Below are 15537 nucleotides of genomic sequence, written 5' to 3'. Positions count from 1 at the left end.
TTAAGCCCCAGTGAACAGAGTAGGATTTAATTCTGAGTAAACATGCTTGGGATTGCAGTGTAGGAACAACAAAACAGGAACAACAAAAGAAGACAGGAAGGTTAGCAGTATACCAATGTTCAGCTAAGAAGTTCTAAACCATGGGTAGGCAAACTAAGGCCTGAGGACCAGATCCGGCCCAAATGCCTTCTAAATCTGGCCTACGGACGGTCTGGGAATCAGCATGTTTTTACATGTGTAGAATGTCCTTTTATTTAAAATGCATCGCTGGGTTATTTGTGGGGCATAGGAATTTGTTCATTATTTTTTTCAACATATAGTCCAGCCCCCCCACAAGGTCTGAGGGACAGTGGACCGGCCCCCTGCTGAAAAAGTTTGCTGACTCCTGTTCTAAACACAAGCTGTTGAGTCGCTAATCTGTCAGCAGCTTCTTTTTTCAGGAGACATGGGATAATGGGCCATAAGACAGAGGAAAACGAAACCCAGTTACCTTACTCACATGCAGGGACATTGCATGAAGGAGCAGTGGGACCTCAGCACATGTGCCACTCACATCTCCATTGGCCCTGCCCCCTTAATATCTGTGTTTGGCATGGGAGTTGCTGAATGTGCATGGGTGCTCCTCACAACATTGTCCGTGCATTGCCACAGGGTAATGCCAGTGCTTTTTTCTGGGGGACGCATACTCCTAAACATTTTGTGAATCTTAACGGGAGAAGAAACTAAAATTTTTTAAAAAATAATTAGTTTCTTCTCTTGCATGGTGAATCGTTAGTTCTGTTGCTACCCCCAATAGCAGCCTCATTGCCTGTCACGGTGTTTCCTGAGTCTCAGACGGAAGCGAGCGTTTAATGTGTGAAGTAGGAGTTGGAATCTAACACGGTGATTGGTCAGTTTCATTGTTACCACCTCCGATGGTGGCTTCATTTCCTTTCCCAGTGATATTCTTGAGTCAAAATGAGAGTACACCTAAACATTTGGGGGGGGGAGTACTGGGTAATGCATTACCAATGTAGTCCCCTTCAAGTGTTGCTGGACTGCAACTCCCATCAACCCTCACCACTGGCCATACTGGCTGGGGGGAAGGTGATGGGCCTTGGAGTTCAGCAACATCTAGAGTGCCCCAGACGGGCAACCCCTGCAGTACAGGGGGCTTATGTAGAAACTTGTCTTTCCCATGGCATGAGGTGTTTGTGTTTTAGGTGAGCCCAAAGATGGGTCTGAGGTGATTCTTCTTGATAGATATTCCCAAAGTTTGTTCCCCTTGACTACAGCTTGTTTTGTTCCACTTGACTACAAGAGAGAGACACACCTTAGTCAACAGCCTTGCAGGTTTTTACACGTCCCGAGTGCCAAGTAAGTGTGAGGGATTGCGTTATTTACGGCTAGGCGGATCAACCTTAATTGCTGTGTTTGGAATAAAAACTCTCCTGGAGGCAGTTGAGGGAGGGTGCCTCTGACCCACCCACCGCACCCTCCAGCTCCAACAAGCCACAAGGATCAAACAGGTGCCAACTGTCTGCCTCTCTCACAAACTGACACATTGAGTGACAAGGCTGGGCAAAGGAGTGCTCATGCATTTTGTTTGTGTGGGGTTTTTTTTAAAATCTGCCTGGAGATAATTTCACATTTGTTTGATTTGTTAGCTGCTCCCACTCATGGGGAAACCATAAGTTCACATCTCACCCTGCCTTACCTCTTAAGGAAGTTTTGCTGTGAGTGCTTGTCTTGTGGGTGCCAGAAAAACACAGATGGTATTGAAAGAAATTTCATTTTATTGCTTGAATAACATAATGCATTCCTCTAAGACAGAGGTAGTGTTAACCTTTTTGGCAGAGATACCACAAGTCAAGTCCAAAACAGGATTGTGGCAATCTATTCCCTGGTTCAAGACCTTGCCATCTCCCTCCCTCGAGTACCTAATAATAATAATAATAATAATAATAATAATAATAATAATAATTTAAAAAATATAATATTTATACCCTGCTCATCTGGCTGGGTTTCCCCAGCCAGTCTGGGCGGCTTCCAACAAAAGATTAAAAATACATTAAAACATCAGTCATTAAAAACTACCCTAAACTGCCCTCTGGTGTGTTTCTTTCTTACCTCATCCTCTTAATTCTCCCTGCAAACATCACTGATTTCTGACAGGAGCTGATGTATAGAAAGAAGCCCAGTGCTCAGATTATGGAAGAAAACATAGCAGAGGCTTCCAAGACAATCTGTTTATTGAGTGTGCATTCTGATTTGTTTTCAGTTTTGCAGGGAGGTTATATCACATCATGTCAATCGATTGTCATCCCATGCCTTCCACTTAATTTCCCATCACTTTCCTTACTGCAAGCAAGCAAACAAACAAAAAACCCAAGTTTTTGGAAGCAGGCTTGTTGCACAAGGGCCCCAAATCAATTTTAATTGCATAACCTGAATTTGCCAGCGTGCGGCTGAATCACAATGCTCTGGAAGCTGCCAGAGGGTCTGGGGAAGGGTCATAGCTTAGTGGTAGAACACCTGTTTTGCATGCTGAGGGTCAAGGGTTCCAATCCCCAGCATCGCCAGGTAGCACCAGGAATATTTCCTGCCTGCAAACCTGGAGTGTCACTGCTGTCTACTGAGTGAGATGGACTAATGTGTGTTTTCAAGCTGCATGTACATTTCTAACAGGGAACACTCAGATATAGAGGCAGTAAGTTTTAAAGCAGTTCAGTTAACTCACAACTCCAATTAATTTATTTCATGCCTGCTGAGCTTAAGCAATTCCCTCAAACTTCCTTCTATTTATTCTTTAATGGCTTTGATCAGCAACTGGAGACCTATAGACCAAACCCTGCTCTTGATTGATACCAACGGATACCAGTACAGAGAGGTATATGGAAACAGCATTGGCCCTTAAGATTTGCCAGCAGATCGCTTTGGACAGTAGCACTGAGAGCCTGGCCCACTGCCCTCCCCCATCCCTTTCTCGAAGTAGCTCTCCAGTAGAACTAGTGGCTTAAGGCCTTAGTTCCATTAAAGGAGATCCTTCGTATACATACCTGGGATACAGAAGGTCCCAGGTTCTAAGCCCCACATCTCCTGCCTGAAATCTTGGCTGACTGTTGCTGGTTAGTGTTGACCACCCTTCCATATGTTTTGGACTACAACTCCCATCATCCCTGACCCTTGGCCATGCTGGCTGGGGCTGATGGGAGTTGTAGGCCAAAACACCGGGGGAAGGCAGGCTGGTGTAGATATCACTGATCTAGAAAAATCAACCGTCTGGCTCAGTATAAGGCAGCTTCCTATATAACCTGTGGGTTGCAGCAACTCAGGCCTAAAATCCAAAAACTTCCTAGAGTTGTGAGACTGATATCATTCAGTTTAACACAGTTTAGGAAGGTATTAAGTGAAGGATCTTAGCGACTGCCTAACACTGAAATCATTTTCCCCCCTCCTCTCTTCCATGCTTCCATGGTGGTTCAGCAAGTTCAGTCACCAGAATATTGTGCAGTGTATTGGGGTGAGCCTGCAGACCTTGCCTCGCTTCATCCTGTTGGAGCTTATGACTGGTGGAGATATGAAGAGCTTCCTTCGGCAGAACCGGCCTCGGGTGGTGAGTAAACCATCTCTTCTCCCCTTGCCCTTTTCTGGAGATCTTGCTGGTGATGCCCAGCTCCAGCCACCCAGTGACTATTTTCAGGTCACGAGGGAGCATGAATGAAACAGTTGTTCACTACAGACTTCCTGGAGTTCATTCTGTTAGGAAGTAGAGATGTATTGGGGCGGGTAGGAGGATAAGCTTCATCATGTGTGTGGACCAAAGCCTTGTTGTGTAACTGACATGAAGCAGAAACGTTCAGTGTAAAAAACTACACTCAAACTGGTGCCTTCCAGACTCCCATGTCTCCCACTCCATGTCTCATCCATATTGAATCTTTGTTTTCCCTCTCTCTTATGGGCAGAATCAGCCATCCACTTTGGCAATGCAGGACCTGCTGAATATAGCCAGGGACATTGCTTGTGGTTGCAAGTATCTGGAGGAGAACCACTTCATCCATAGGTAAGAGAGGCTTACCTGTATAATGATTCCACATGGGCTGTATTTCTTGGCTTGTTTTCCAAAGAGTCATAGATGTGTTATTCAGAGGGAAGCCAGTGTGGTGCAGTGGTTAAGAATGTCAGACTAGGGAGAAAGCCACCCGCGGCCTCATACTAGGGAGACTAGGGGTTCAAATCCCCACTCGGCTATGAAACCCACTCACTGCCTCTCAGTCTAACCTACCTCACAGGGTTGGTGTGTGGAATAAATGAGAAAGGAGAAGAGCCATGTACACCACCTTGAGCTTGTGACTCTTTGGAGAAAAGGGTGGGGAATAAATTCAATAAACAATAATAAAATAGGCTTAACAGCTCCAAAGGCAAATTGGAGTTGTGCCATCTGAAAGAGAAACTTTGTTTTTCGAATTTGACATTGATTTTGACGCAATGACATAGTGTGGTCTTTGAGATAATACCTTAAAACAGGTTGAAACTCATTCCATACCACGTAGGAAAAGGAATGAATTCTTGAAAACCATGTAGACAGAGGCAGAGATGGTCACAGAGCATAGCTGTCAACGTTTCCCTTCTCTTGCGAGGAAACCTATTCGGAATAAGGGAATTTCCCTTAAAAAAAGGGAAAGGTTTGCAGCTATGTCACAGAGGCTGACACCAGGCAAGCCTCATTTTGCATCGTTCTATCCAGCTCATTATCAGCATCTTTATCAAATGGTTAATTCCCCCTAAATGCATCGTTAGCAATCTAGATCATTCCATGCTGATGAGTTATGTCTGCTAGTTATGTCATGAGATAGTCCTGTTCATTCCACTGGAGGATCAGGTGTTAGCCGTGGGTATGTCTCACTTCCTTGTGAAAACAAAGGAAATTGTGCAAATTTGCATGTCGTTAAACAACAGAACCACCTTTTATTTTCAAAGACAAAACGTATACGAGTGAGATTTCTACTGAAGTTCAGTGGGAAACAGATAAATGTATAAAGTTTCCTTTATACTTCCTTAAACTTTTTAAAGGTGAACCACATCTCAGTGATAAAGTATACTTTTACATATGCTGGTTCAATCCTTGTCATCTCCATTTAAAAGGTTCAGGTAGTAGTTGGTAAGAAAAGATCTCTGCCAGAGACCTGGAAGAGCCACAGCCAGTCAAAGTAAACCGTTCTGGGCTAGGAATAACAGTGGTCTGACTCAGTATAAGCTTTTCTGCATACGTTGGTATCAAACGTTCATCTTGAAAAGCCTTCTTCCTGTACTAGCAGTGTATCTTGTCTTTGCCCACTAGATGGCAGTGTTGCAACATATGTTCCTGGTTTCCTTTTATTCTTGGAATTATAGCATTGAGTTTGGTTTGTAGATGTGAATATCTAGGTGTATCTATAACAAGCTTTGCCCATGAATGAAGTAAAGGAGGCTATTGCTCCTTTATTTATACTATTTATACTATTTATACTATTAAAACAGTATAAGTAGCACTCCTGTATTTAGAGATGCCAGCTATAAAAAAAAGGATAATGAGTGTAATAAAAGAGATGCCCTTACTAGACTGTAGAGTGTGAAGGGCCAATGCTGATTTAACTGCGGGTGGGGAAGGAGTATCCAGATTCAGTCCAGGAAGCCCTCCTCACCTAACAAATCTGTCATAAACCAGAACTAGCCTTAGGGTGAAGTGGCAAAACAGCCACTTCAAATGGCAGATCTCAGAGGTTTCCCTGCTTACAAGCTCCATCTCTGCGTCTGCCATTAAAAAAAATAAGAGAGTTGGTCAGTTTCTTGTTCCATTTTTGCTTCAAGTGGGAAAAGGCGTAGGAGGAGAGGGAGTGCTTGGAGAGATAAGTGACCCTTTTTGATCAGCAACCAGTCATGGTCTTCCTGCAGCTTTCTAAAAGCTTTTAGTTGGGGGTTAATTTCAAATGGGATCAAGACTCGCTCCCTTGCCCCTGTCATTTGAGTAGTAGTCATTCATGGTAAATGGCATTTGAATAAGAAAATGTAAACAACTTGTCAGCAGTACAGGAGGGCCCGTCCTTGCAGAAGTGAGTGCTTTGTGTAATGGCTTCCTTAAGCGTGTATTTACGGTGCCCACTTGAACTTCAAAACCCCCGGCTTCCACCTCATGCTTGTGTGTCCTTTTACAGGGATATCGCTGCAAGAAACTGCCTTCTGACTTGCACTGGGCCAGGGCGAGTAGCTAAAATTGGCGACTTCGGAATGGCCCGGGATATCTACAGGTAAAATATAAAAGCAATGGGGGGGGGCAGGGAAGCAAAACCTACCACATCCCATCAGTGGCATGTACAGTGGTACCTCGGGTGAAGAACTTAATTCATTCTGGAGGTCTGTTCTTAACCTGAAACAGTTCTTAACCTGAAGCACCGCTTTAGCTAATGGGGCCTCCCGCTGCTGCTGGAGCACGATTTCTGTTCTCATCCTGAAGTAAAGTTCTTAACCCGAGGTACTATTTCTGGGTTAGCGGAGTATGTAACCTGAAGCGTATGTAACCCAAGGTACTACTGTATGCATGTCTGACATCAAGCATGGTCCGTATGTTTCTGAATACCACCTGCTGGAAATTGCAGGACGAGAGCCTTTCGCCAGATCTAGCAGAGCTGTTCTTGTGTTCCTAACTGCAACCGTGTGCAGTTTTCTTGTTCTTTTTCTCAATACATCTTGCCTAACCCACAACTGTCATGGCAGTGCTTGAAGCGACCCTCCTCCTGTAGCTTGATCTCAGGCACACTTTCTTGTGGGAGGAAGAGCAGCAATACGTCCCCGAGCGACAGAAGGCAAAAAAAGCAGGCAAGGCTGTAGCTCAGGGGGTAGAGCATTGGTCTTGCATGTAGAAGGTCTGAGGTTCAATCCCTGGTGTCCCCAGGTAGGGCTGTGAAGCACTCTTTGCCTGAAATCCCACTGCCAGTCAGTGCAGGCAATACTGAGATTGACCAATGGGTCTGACTCAGTATAAAGCAGCAATCGCCCCGTGTTCTATGCAGTTAGAAGAAATGTTCCTGCCTTTCCAAAGAAACTCAAATCTGTTTGTGTTAACTGCATTTCCTGTGTATACAGTGTAATGTGGGGCAGACCAGGCCTTTACATAATAATGATAATAATAGTAATAATAATAATAATTTATTATTTATACCCTGCCCTGGCTGTGCTTCCCCAGCCATTCTGGGCGGCTTCCAACAGAATATTAAAATACAATAGTCTATTAAACATTAAAAGCTTCCCTAAACAAGGCTGCCTTCAGATGTCTTCTAAAAGTCTGATAGTTGTTGTTCTCTTTGACATCTGGTGGGAGGGCGTTCCACAGGGAGGGCGCCACTACCGAGAAGGCCCTCTGCCTGGTTCCCTGTAACTTGGCTTCTCGCAGTGAGGGAACTGCCAGAAGGCCCTCGGTGCTGGACCTCAGTGTCCAGGTAGAATAATGGGGGTGGAGACGCTCCTTCAGGTATACTGGACCGAGGTCAGCACCAACACTTTGAATTGTGCTCGGAAACGTACTGGGAGCCAATGTAGGTCTTTCAAGACCGGTGTTCTGTGGTCTCGGCGGCTGCCCCCAGTCACCAGTCTAGCTGCTGCATTCTGGATTAGTTGTAGTTTCCGGGTCACCTTCAAAGGTAGCCCCACATAGAGCGCATTGCAGTAGTCCAAGCGAGAGATAACCAGAGCATTTCTTACTCAGCTACTTCTGTGGGCCTTAATTTCCCCTTCCCCGTCTCTTTTTCTTTGGCCTGCCAGGGCAAGCTACTACCGCAAAGGAGGGAGAGCCATGCTCCCAGTCAAGTGGATGCCTCCAGAGGCTTTCCTGGAAGGAATATTCACCTCCAAGACTGACACCTGGTAAGAAATGCCTTCGCATTGCCACTGGTTTTGGGGAAATAAACCACAAGCCCAGTCTCAGACATCAGGCTAAGCCTAGACTTAGCTTCTGACAATAGCAGGAACAGGGGAGGAGTAAAAGCACTGAGATCTCACTTTGCATACTAGCATGCTGTTCATTCATCTTTAATCCACACTGAAGCTTAAATGAGGTTTAAAGTGATGTGTGAATGAGGCCTCTATTGAGTTAGGTAGACCAATGGTCTTTGGAGAAGATGCTTGCTATGCATTTTGAAATTGATCTTATGAATTCACAACGAGGCCAGTGTTATTTGGAAGTGCCGGGCTGTTGCTGCGGAAACAGTATTTAACTAGTTGCCTTTGCATAAACTCTGGCTTGGGAGAAGTGCGGATGAGCATTTCAGCAGCAATAGGCTTGCAGTGATTGATCTGAGTACTGAGAAACAGGGAGGGTTGTTAGTGTAGGACCAACAGGCAGACAGCATCTCACCCTAAGAAGGTCTTGCCAACACATTTCTGATTCTCCAATCTCCTTTGAGAGGAAGGAGGCCACAGAAGCAAAGGAAAGGGCAGCATCGTGCCATGTGCTTTGCAACTATAAAACTATTAAGGTGCCAGCCGGAGGATAATGGATTGCATTCACTGATTCTCTGCTAGGTCCTTTGGAGTTCTGCTTTGGGAGATCTTCTCCCTGGGCTATATGCCTTACCCTTGCAAAACCAACCAAGAAGTGCTGGAGTTTGTCACCAGTGGGGGGAGAATGGATCCACCCAAGAACTGCCCAGGGCCGGTGTGAGTATGCCTTCATTTTTACAAAATAAGGCCAGTGAGCATGGTCTGCTCCAGGACTGGGGAGCCTTTTCCCTAGAACAAAAATATCCAGCATTTGCAGACCTGATTTTTTAAAGCCCAAGGGATGCCTTTGAAAGGGCAGGTTGGATCAGCAGCCTGGCTGTCCAACCCACATCCTAAGGTTCTCTCCCCAACCTCTTTCTCCTTCTGCCACCACCTGCCTCTGACTTCTTCAGAGGGTACCAGGAAGAGAAAACAAGGAACATTTCTTACTGTATTTGCTGTGAAAGTTGCTTGCATCTCTTACTTTTAAAATAACTTTTTTTTAATGGTCTATTATATTATATGGTTTTGTTGTCAGATGTTTTTCCACCAGCTGCGAACTTGCCCATTGTAGGACAGAGTCCACCGCCCCCTGCCCCCCCCCCCCATTTCTGGCTTTTTGCAGATGGGTCACCTCTAAGACACAGAACTGCTTGTGACCTGAATCATTAATCCTGAAGGGCCCACAAAAGTCAAGTCATGGTTTTGAAGTGCAAAAGGGACTAGGTAATTTTTACCCTCTTCATCTTCCTGATGTTGGTTCTGTTTTGCCATTCTTCTCCAAGTTACCGGATCATGACGCAGTGTTGGCAGCATAGTCCCGAGTACCGACCCAACTTCTCCACCATTCTGGAAAGGATCAAGTACTGCACACAGGTCAGGAATATTCTCGTGAAATTCCGTGGTGGTGGTGCGTATCCAGAGTACTTTCTATAACCTTCCAGGTCTCCCCTGCCTGCCCACCCATCCCCTGAACAGATGGAAATGCCTTATACTGGATCAGTCTGTTGTTCCCCCAGGCCCACTGAGCTCTACCAGGGAGTAATAATAGGCCCCTTCCTACTGCAGCCCCTTGTGCGACTGAACATTCAGGGGCCTTTCAAAGCAGCATTCAGTGCCACAAGTGGCTGCAGCCAAAAGGGAAGGACCACTTCTCTCCACCACTGAGGAAGCAGCAGGCAACAAAGGAGTCAACCACCCACACTACCATTTCTCTAGTCTCTGGCTTTTCCAGATTTAATATACAGCTCCATGGGCAGAGCATCTTCCTTTCAAGCAGGTGGCACCATAAGGTTCAATCCCCACATCTCCAAGTAGGACTGGGAGGCACCCTGGACAGCTCCTGCTAGTCAGTGTACTAGGTTGACACAGTGTTTATGTTCCAAGTGCCTGATGGTTCTATCCAACATGGTGCTATGTGATCATCCCACTGCAAAAACAAAACAAACCCAGTGCAAGGATTTCTGCTTGTGTAACAATATGTTCTCCCTCTTTCCTCCATGTGCTTCCCAAATCTGTTCTAGGAGTTTCCCCAACCTTCTGGGGCAGATTTGGGGAAGGGAGCAGGGCATGCACAGCAGGAGGAGAATGCGGAAGTTTCATTGCAGAAGCAAAAATTGTTGCACTCACAGGACACGAATCCCACCCTCTGTATCTGTTGGTAATGTCTGGTTTGGTCTTGTAAGCATGTTAGCGTCTGTATCGGTCAAAGTGATAGTATTTAGAAAGTTCAATATCCTTGCTTGTCTTTCAGGACCCTGATGTGATCAATACAGAGCTGCCCATTGAATGCAGCCCAACACCAGAGGATGAAGGAAGCACTACGTTGCATCCAAACAGTTCCACAGGGAAGGTTCCTTTGCTGGGGAATTCTCCCCTTACCCCGCAGACGAACTTCATAACATTGGAAGACCATGATTCAGGGAACAAATATGGGCAGTGTCCACAGGAGCTGCTGGTGGAGAACCTTGGTAACTGGATAGCCAGAGGAGCTAGCACGCCTTCCTCCAGTGATTCCAGCAATGGGACCCAGATCCAGAAACTGGAGTCTGCCAGCCAGCCAGCGTACAAGCTGAAGAATAAAACCAAAAATCTTTGGAACCCAACTTACGGATCCTGGGTCCTGGAGGGTGTTTGCCAACCCAGCTCCAAACTCAACACAACGCAAGAGCGGGAAGATTCGGGGTTTGATGGGAACTGCAGTTCCTCCCCTAGTTCTCGGGCATCACCTTCATGTCCGAGCCAGAACCACTCTCCTCACATCGATATTGGAGGGATTGAACTGGTGAAGCTGCAGAATTTCCCATGTGGCAATGTGAACTACGCTTACGATGATCTCTGCTGCGAAACAGGCAGGTCTTTGCCTCTGGCAGTGGAGCCAACCACAGTTTTGAGGAGTGCCAGCCTGCACAGAGACGGCAAGCTTTCCTTTAAGCCAGAAAAAACCTCAAGAGAGAGAGACTCTGGTCTCTCCTTATCTGATGACCTGAGTGTTACGCCTGTATAACATGGAACACTTTTTCAAAGAGTTGGGCCTCCACTCTGGGGCCGTGTCTGCAAGAACAATAAAAAATGTTCTCCACCCCCTACCCCGGTCTTCCTCCCTCCCTGTTCTAGGAACAGATGAATTAATGTTGTCTTGCTCTGGCCTCCAGCACATGCCCAATGAGTACTTGAGGCTGGTTGACTCCAAGCTACTGGTGTCAATGGTGGCGGCTGCAGGATGCAATGAAGTTACTGTTGCAATGAATGGTTCAGGGTCCAGTGGTCCACGGAGGTGTTCACATTCACCCAATCACCTCCTTGAAAAATGGTCTCTTCCCTCATATGAACTAGGTAGGTTCATATGGCAGAACCGTGAGCAACCTATGGTGGTGGTCTGCAAAATGTGGTTTCCAGCTGACTCACCACTCACAACCAAGCAGGAAATAAAATCAGCTGGGTTTGCCTTGGACTCAGTAGCTGAAAACATGTAGTAAGTATAACAAAGACAGAGAGGAGTCTACGCAAGGAAACAGAGCCAAAGTTAAGAAGGGAGCAGATCACAATTGCATTCTTCGGGAAGAGCATCAAAAACTGAGAAAACTAAAGAAACAAGTGGTTGAGACCATATTTTTTTCATTACTGAAAGAAGTTGCTTTGCACCACAGAAACTAACTAGTTTGGTTATTGATGCCTGACCTGTGGAGTCTCAGGAGTTAGCCTGCTTTGTCTGCAATGAACTGGACGTTTCCTTTTAATGGACTTCGTTTACGCAGAACTCTGCTCAACGGTAGCAATTCACACTCCAGTAGGAATACTTTTTTGTAAGCTGGAAATTTAGAGTTCGATTTTTATAAATGTATATAATATTCAAAGTTCTTCTATGGTGAAATGTGACAAAGGCTGTTAGCTTGAAGTAAGGCCAACAAGAAGTATTTTAATTCTGAAGGGGAATCCTGACTTAATAGGTAAAATGCTGGTGTTTGTTTGGGTCATATATACAAAATAGCTTCTAGAGGTAGGTATATAGACTCAGCATTGGTGAGGTAAACTGAGGAGAGGTGAGTTGGAAACCATGTTGGTCTACTGCAGGATATAATGAGAGCTGCTGAATTAGAAAGGCCCGCTATTGCACAAGTTAATTCAGGGACACATAAACCCTTTTACACAAGAAAGCATCCAACATAAGTGTCATTCAGAGCTCTCATTGGCTTCAGAGTGTTGTGAATGCTTGTGCATCTCACACATTTGAAATGCAGGTAGTGTTTTGCCCAATGTAAAATATCCTTCAAAGAGAGATGTTTGAGACATGTCTAGGGAACTACGTCCTCTGAAAGGCAGTTGCCCATGTCCTCTCATTGACTTAATCTATACTACCTTTAGGTCTTTCATAGAAATCAGCTCACCCAAAACATGTACACAAAACTGGCCACAGAATGCACGAGAAGACCCATTTTCAGTGCATGTGCTCAATTTCTGCTGCGACAGATGACTAGGCCAACTGGCAGGGAAGTGGGAAAGTCGAGAGCTGAAAAAGTTTTCCATGTCACACCAGCAAAATAGTAATGATAATGATAATAAGTTGTTTGGTACAGGCTTTTTCTGTAGATATAAATAGTCTTATCATTCACTTGTTTATTTAGTGTCAGCAGGTGGTATATAGAATGATCACTTTCTTCAATCCTTTTCTGCTACCTCTTCCAAACATCATTTAGTATAGACCATTTGAAAAATGAACTTGTATTGAAAGAAATCACATTCATGAAGAAAATATGCATTTCCACACTTTAATTACCAAATGAAAACTGTGTACAGCAGAGCTTTCCAAACTTTTCATGTTGGTGACACACCTTTTTAGACATGCATCAATTTGTAATCGTGACACAGTAATTCAGTTTTACTAACGAACAGGAGGTTAAACTAACTGCTTTACAGCTCCTGGAGGAGCACAGGGAGCATTTGTGTGACACACCTACACACTGCAGCTAACAGTTTGGAAAGCTCTAGGAGATGGGAAGTCATTAATGACTTCTCAAGTACAGGTCACAGAAAGACAAAATCCTTGCTACTACACAATGCCTTTTCTCCTGACCTTAACCTAACCTGCAGCAAAAAGCCATGACATTTCTGCAAATCAGCCCAGGGAACATGGTCCACAAAAGGGCCCCTAATTGCCTTGTCTGTTATCCTGCTTATCAGAGCTGACTGTGTGCCTCTTTGACCTTTTCCCTCACAAAAATAGCATCCCTGTTAATCCAAACTCTGTGAACATTTTGTGTATAATTTTAAGCACACTTAGAGGAAACAAGGGCCACTGAAATCAATAGGACTTAACTTCAGAACTTTTAGTCTCTTATTACGATGATGTGATAGTTTTTCAGACCAAGGGGCGGGGGAACAGCTTTGCTGTACCTATTTTGTGCGAAGCTTTCCAAAACTACAAAAGGCAGATTCTTCATGTTTGGCTCAGCTTTTTTTCCTTTGGGTGGTTCTCAAACATTGCATTATGCTAAGGTCGTTTCACCTATTTACTTCCTTATAATTTGATAGGTAATATAAATCATATGTATATTTGCATGCCGTTTTAATCATAGATGTCATGATCTTGCACCATCCTCGTTGACACAAATGGGCACATTTCCATGGGACTCTTAGAATTGAATCAGACCCAAATACATCCGTCAACAAAAAAGATTTCAGTCACATGACAGCAGGTGGCACGTGTGATTGAGCGAGCGAGAGAACAAACTGATGGTACAAAAGTAGAGAGCACTCTCAAAGCCTAGCTTTACAGTTCTTTTCTCCTTAGTTTAACTCAATTATTTTCCAAGAATTCCTTTAGTACTGTTCTTTTGGGAAAATAGCTCACGTGGTTTCCATGTTATATCTGTGTGATACAAGTATATAGACTTTGTATTGGCACCGTTTGCTAGAGGAGGGACTTTATAACGAAGATACCAACAACAAAATGAATTAAAATTGTTAGTGCCTCCCCAGGTAAAGGTAAAGGGACCCGCGACCATTAGGTCCAGTCATGGCCGACTCTGGGGTTGTGGCGCTCATCTCGCTTTAATGGCCGAGGGAGCTGGCGTACAGCTTACGGGTCATGTGGCCAGCATGACTGAGCCGCTTCTGGCGAGAGCAGTGCATGGAAACGCCATTTACCTTCCTGCCGGAGTGGTACCTATTTATCTACTTGCACTTTGACGTGCTTTCAAACTGCTAGGTGGGCAGGAGCAGGGACCGAGCAACGGGAGCTCACCCCGTCAAACTGCCGACCTTCTGATTGGCAAGTCCTAGGCTCTGTGGTTTAACCCACAAGCGCCACCCGCGTCCCCAACCCAACCCCAAAATGCAATTCCTGTGAGGTATGCCTGGTTGCATCTTGATTCATCCCAAGCAGGTCACTTCCTTTTCTACTAATTTCCCCTCGACTTGTGCTATTCTCTCTTGCTCCGTTCTGCCTCTTGCTAGGCTGAAAAACCCAGCTTTCCTTTAAATTGGGCAGTGATCGATCCCATTTCCTCCCTTGCCTTTTCCACACTGGCACAAACAATCCAAACAGAGTTTTCTATGATGGCGCTAAGAGAGCTTTGATACTCTTCACGCTTTTATACTTACACAAATTGCTTTTGATTTGCGATTACCTCAAAGAATGGCAGCACACACAGCTTGCCATCTTGCCCTTTGGGGGTCACTGTAAATATGTAAACCACATGCCTGCTTCTATGCAATTTGAAATCAGATAAAAGCGTATACTTCTATATTTGCAACACATAAATAAAGACATCCTAACACAGCTGTTTGGTCTTCTGTTGTCCACTACTCAATGGTTAGAAGGAAAATAGAATATCTCTGTTAAATAAACAGTCAGTTTGTTTGTGCCCCTCATTGGGGGAAAATAGGTAATACAGAGCTTTTTTGGTTAAAAGAGAGAGAGAGAGAGATCCCAGTACTAATGTTCTAATGCAAGTGCTGTGTATGCCAGCTCAAAATGGCTGTCACATGCAGCAAAAAAATAGAAGTGATGATCATACCAGCACAAAAAGCACTGGTTCTCTATATAACCCAGACTGGAACATCAGTGGCACTGTCCACTGAGTTTTAAGATGTGTAATAGCTTTGTTTGTCTGAACAAAAGATGAAAATGATCCTAGAGAAGCATTACTTGTTACCTCTAGCAAACAGGCTTTGAGTGTTCTTGAAACAAATTGGACTCTACACACACAGAGCAGCAATTCTGCTTTCAAAGCACCTTCTGCTCCCCAAATAATAAATAAATAAATAATCCCCACACTATAATAATTTTCAATCATATCACAATGGTTTAAATAGTGGTACCAATTCTACAGGAACAGGGTGACATTTTTTTATTCGCTTCTGAAGGAGTCCTGAAGCTAACTGAAGCGAGAAATACCCTATAAGCAGTTAACATGCCCCTTCCAGCTTACCTCTCAATAACATCTTCAAATAAAGGAAAGTTCTTTGTCTCTGGCCTCATCTGGATAGCAACGTTACAAACACCTACTTTATTATTTAAGAAAAGGGTTACTTTGCTCTTCC

General features: G+C 44.6%; 1 protein-coding gene across 2 annotated transcripts in view; it reads left to right on the top strand.

Moving 5' to 3' along the window:
• Positions 1–14773, top strand: part of LTK (leukocyte receptor tyrosine kinase) — a 98437-nt gene extending 83664 nt beyond the window's left edge. For both annotated transcript variants that reach the window (XM_053383212.1, XM_053383203.1), the window contains 7 exons: positions 3466–3595; positions 3945–4042; positions 6174–6266; positions 7777–7878; positions 8536–8670; positions 9279–9369; positions 10247–14773. In XM_053383212.1, the coding sequence (XP_053239187.1) occupies positions 3466–3595; positions 3945–4042; positions 6174–6266; positions 7777–7878; positions 8536–8670; positions 9279–9369; positions 10247–10999 (1402 nt within the window). In that variant the 3' untranslated portion in view covers positions 11000–14773. The remainder of the gene's footprint in view (positions 1–3465; positions 3596–3944; positions 4043–6173; positions 6267–7776; positions 7879–8535; positions 8671–9278; positions 9370–10246) is intronic.
• Positions 14774–15537: the final 764 nt, after the last annotated feature.

The sequence above is a fragment of the Podarcis raffonei genome, chromosome 1 (genome assembly GCF_027172205.1).
Source record: "Podarcis raffonei isolate rPodRaf1 chromosome 1, rPodRaf1.pri, whole genome shotgun sequence".
Taxonomy (NCBI): Eukaryota; Metazoa; Chordata; class Lepidosauria; order Squamata; family Lacertidae; genus Podarcis; species Podarcis raffonei.
The sequence above is the reverse complement of the archived record's forward strand: the minus strand, read 5'-3'. Positions and strand labels throughout refer to the sequence as shown.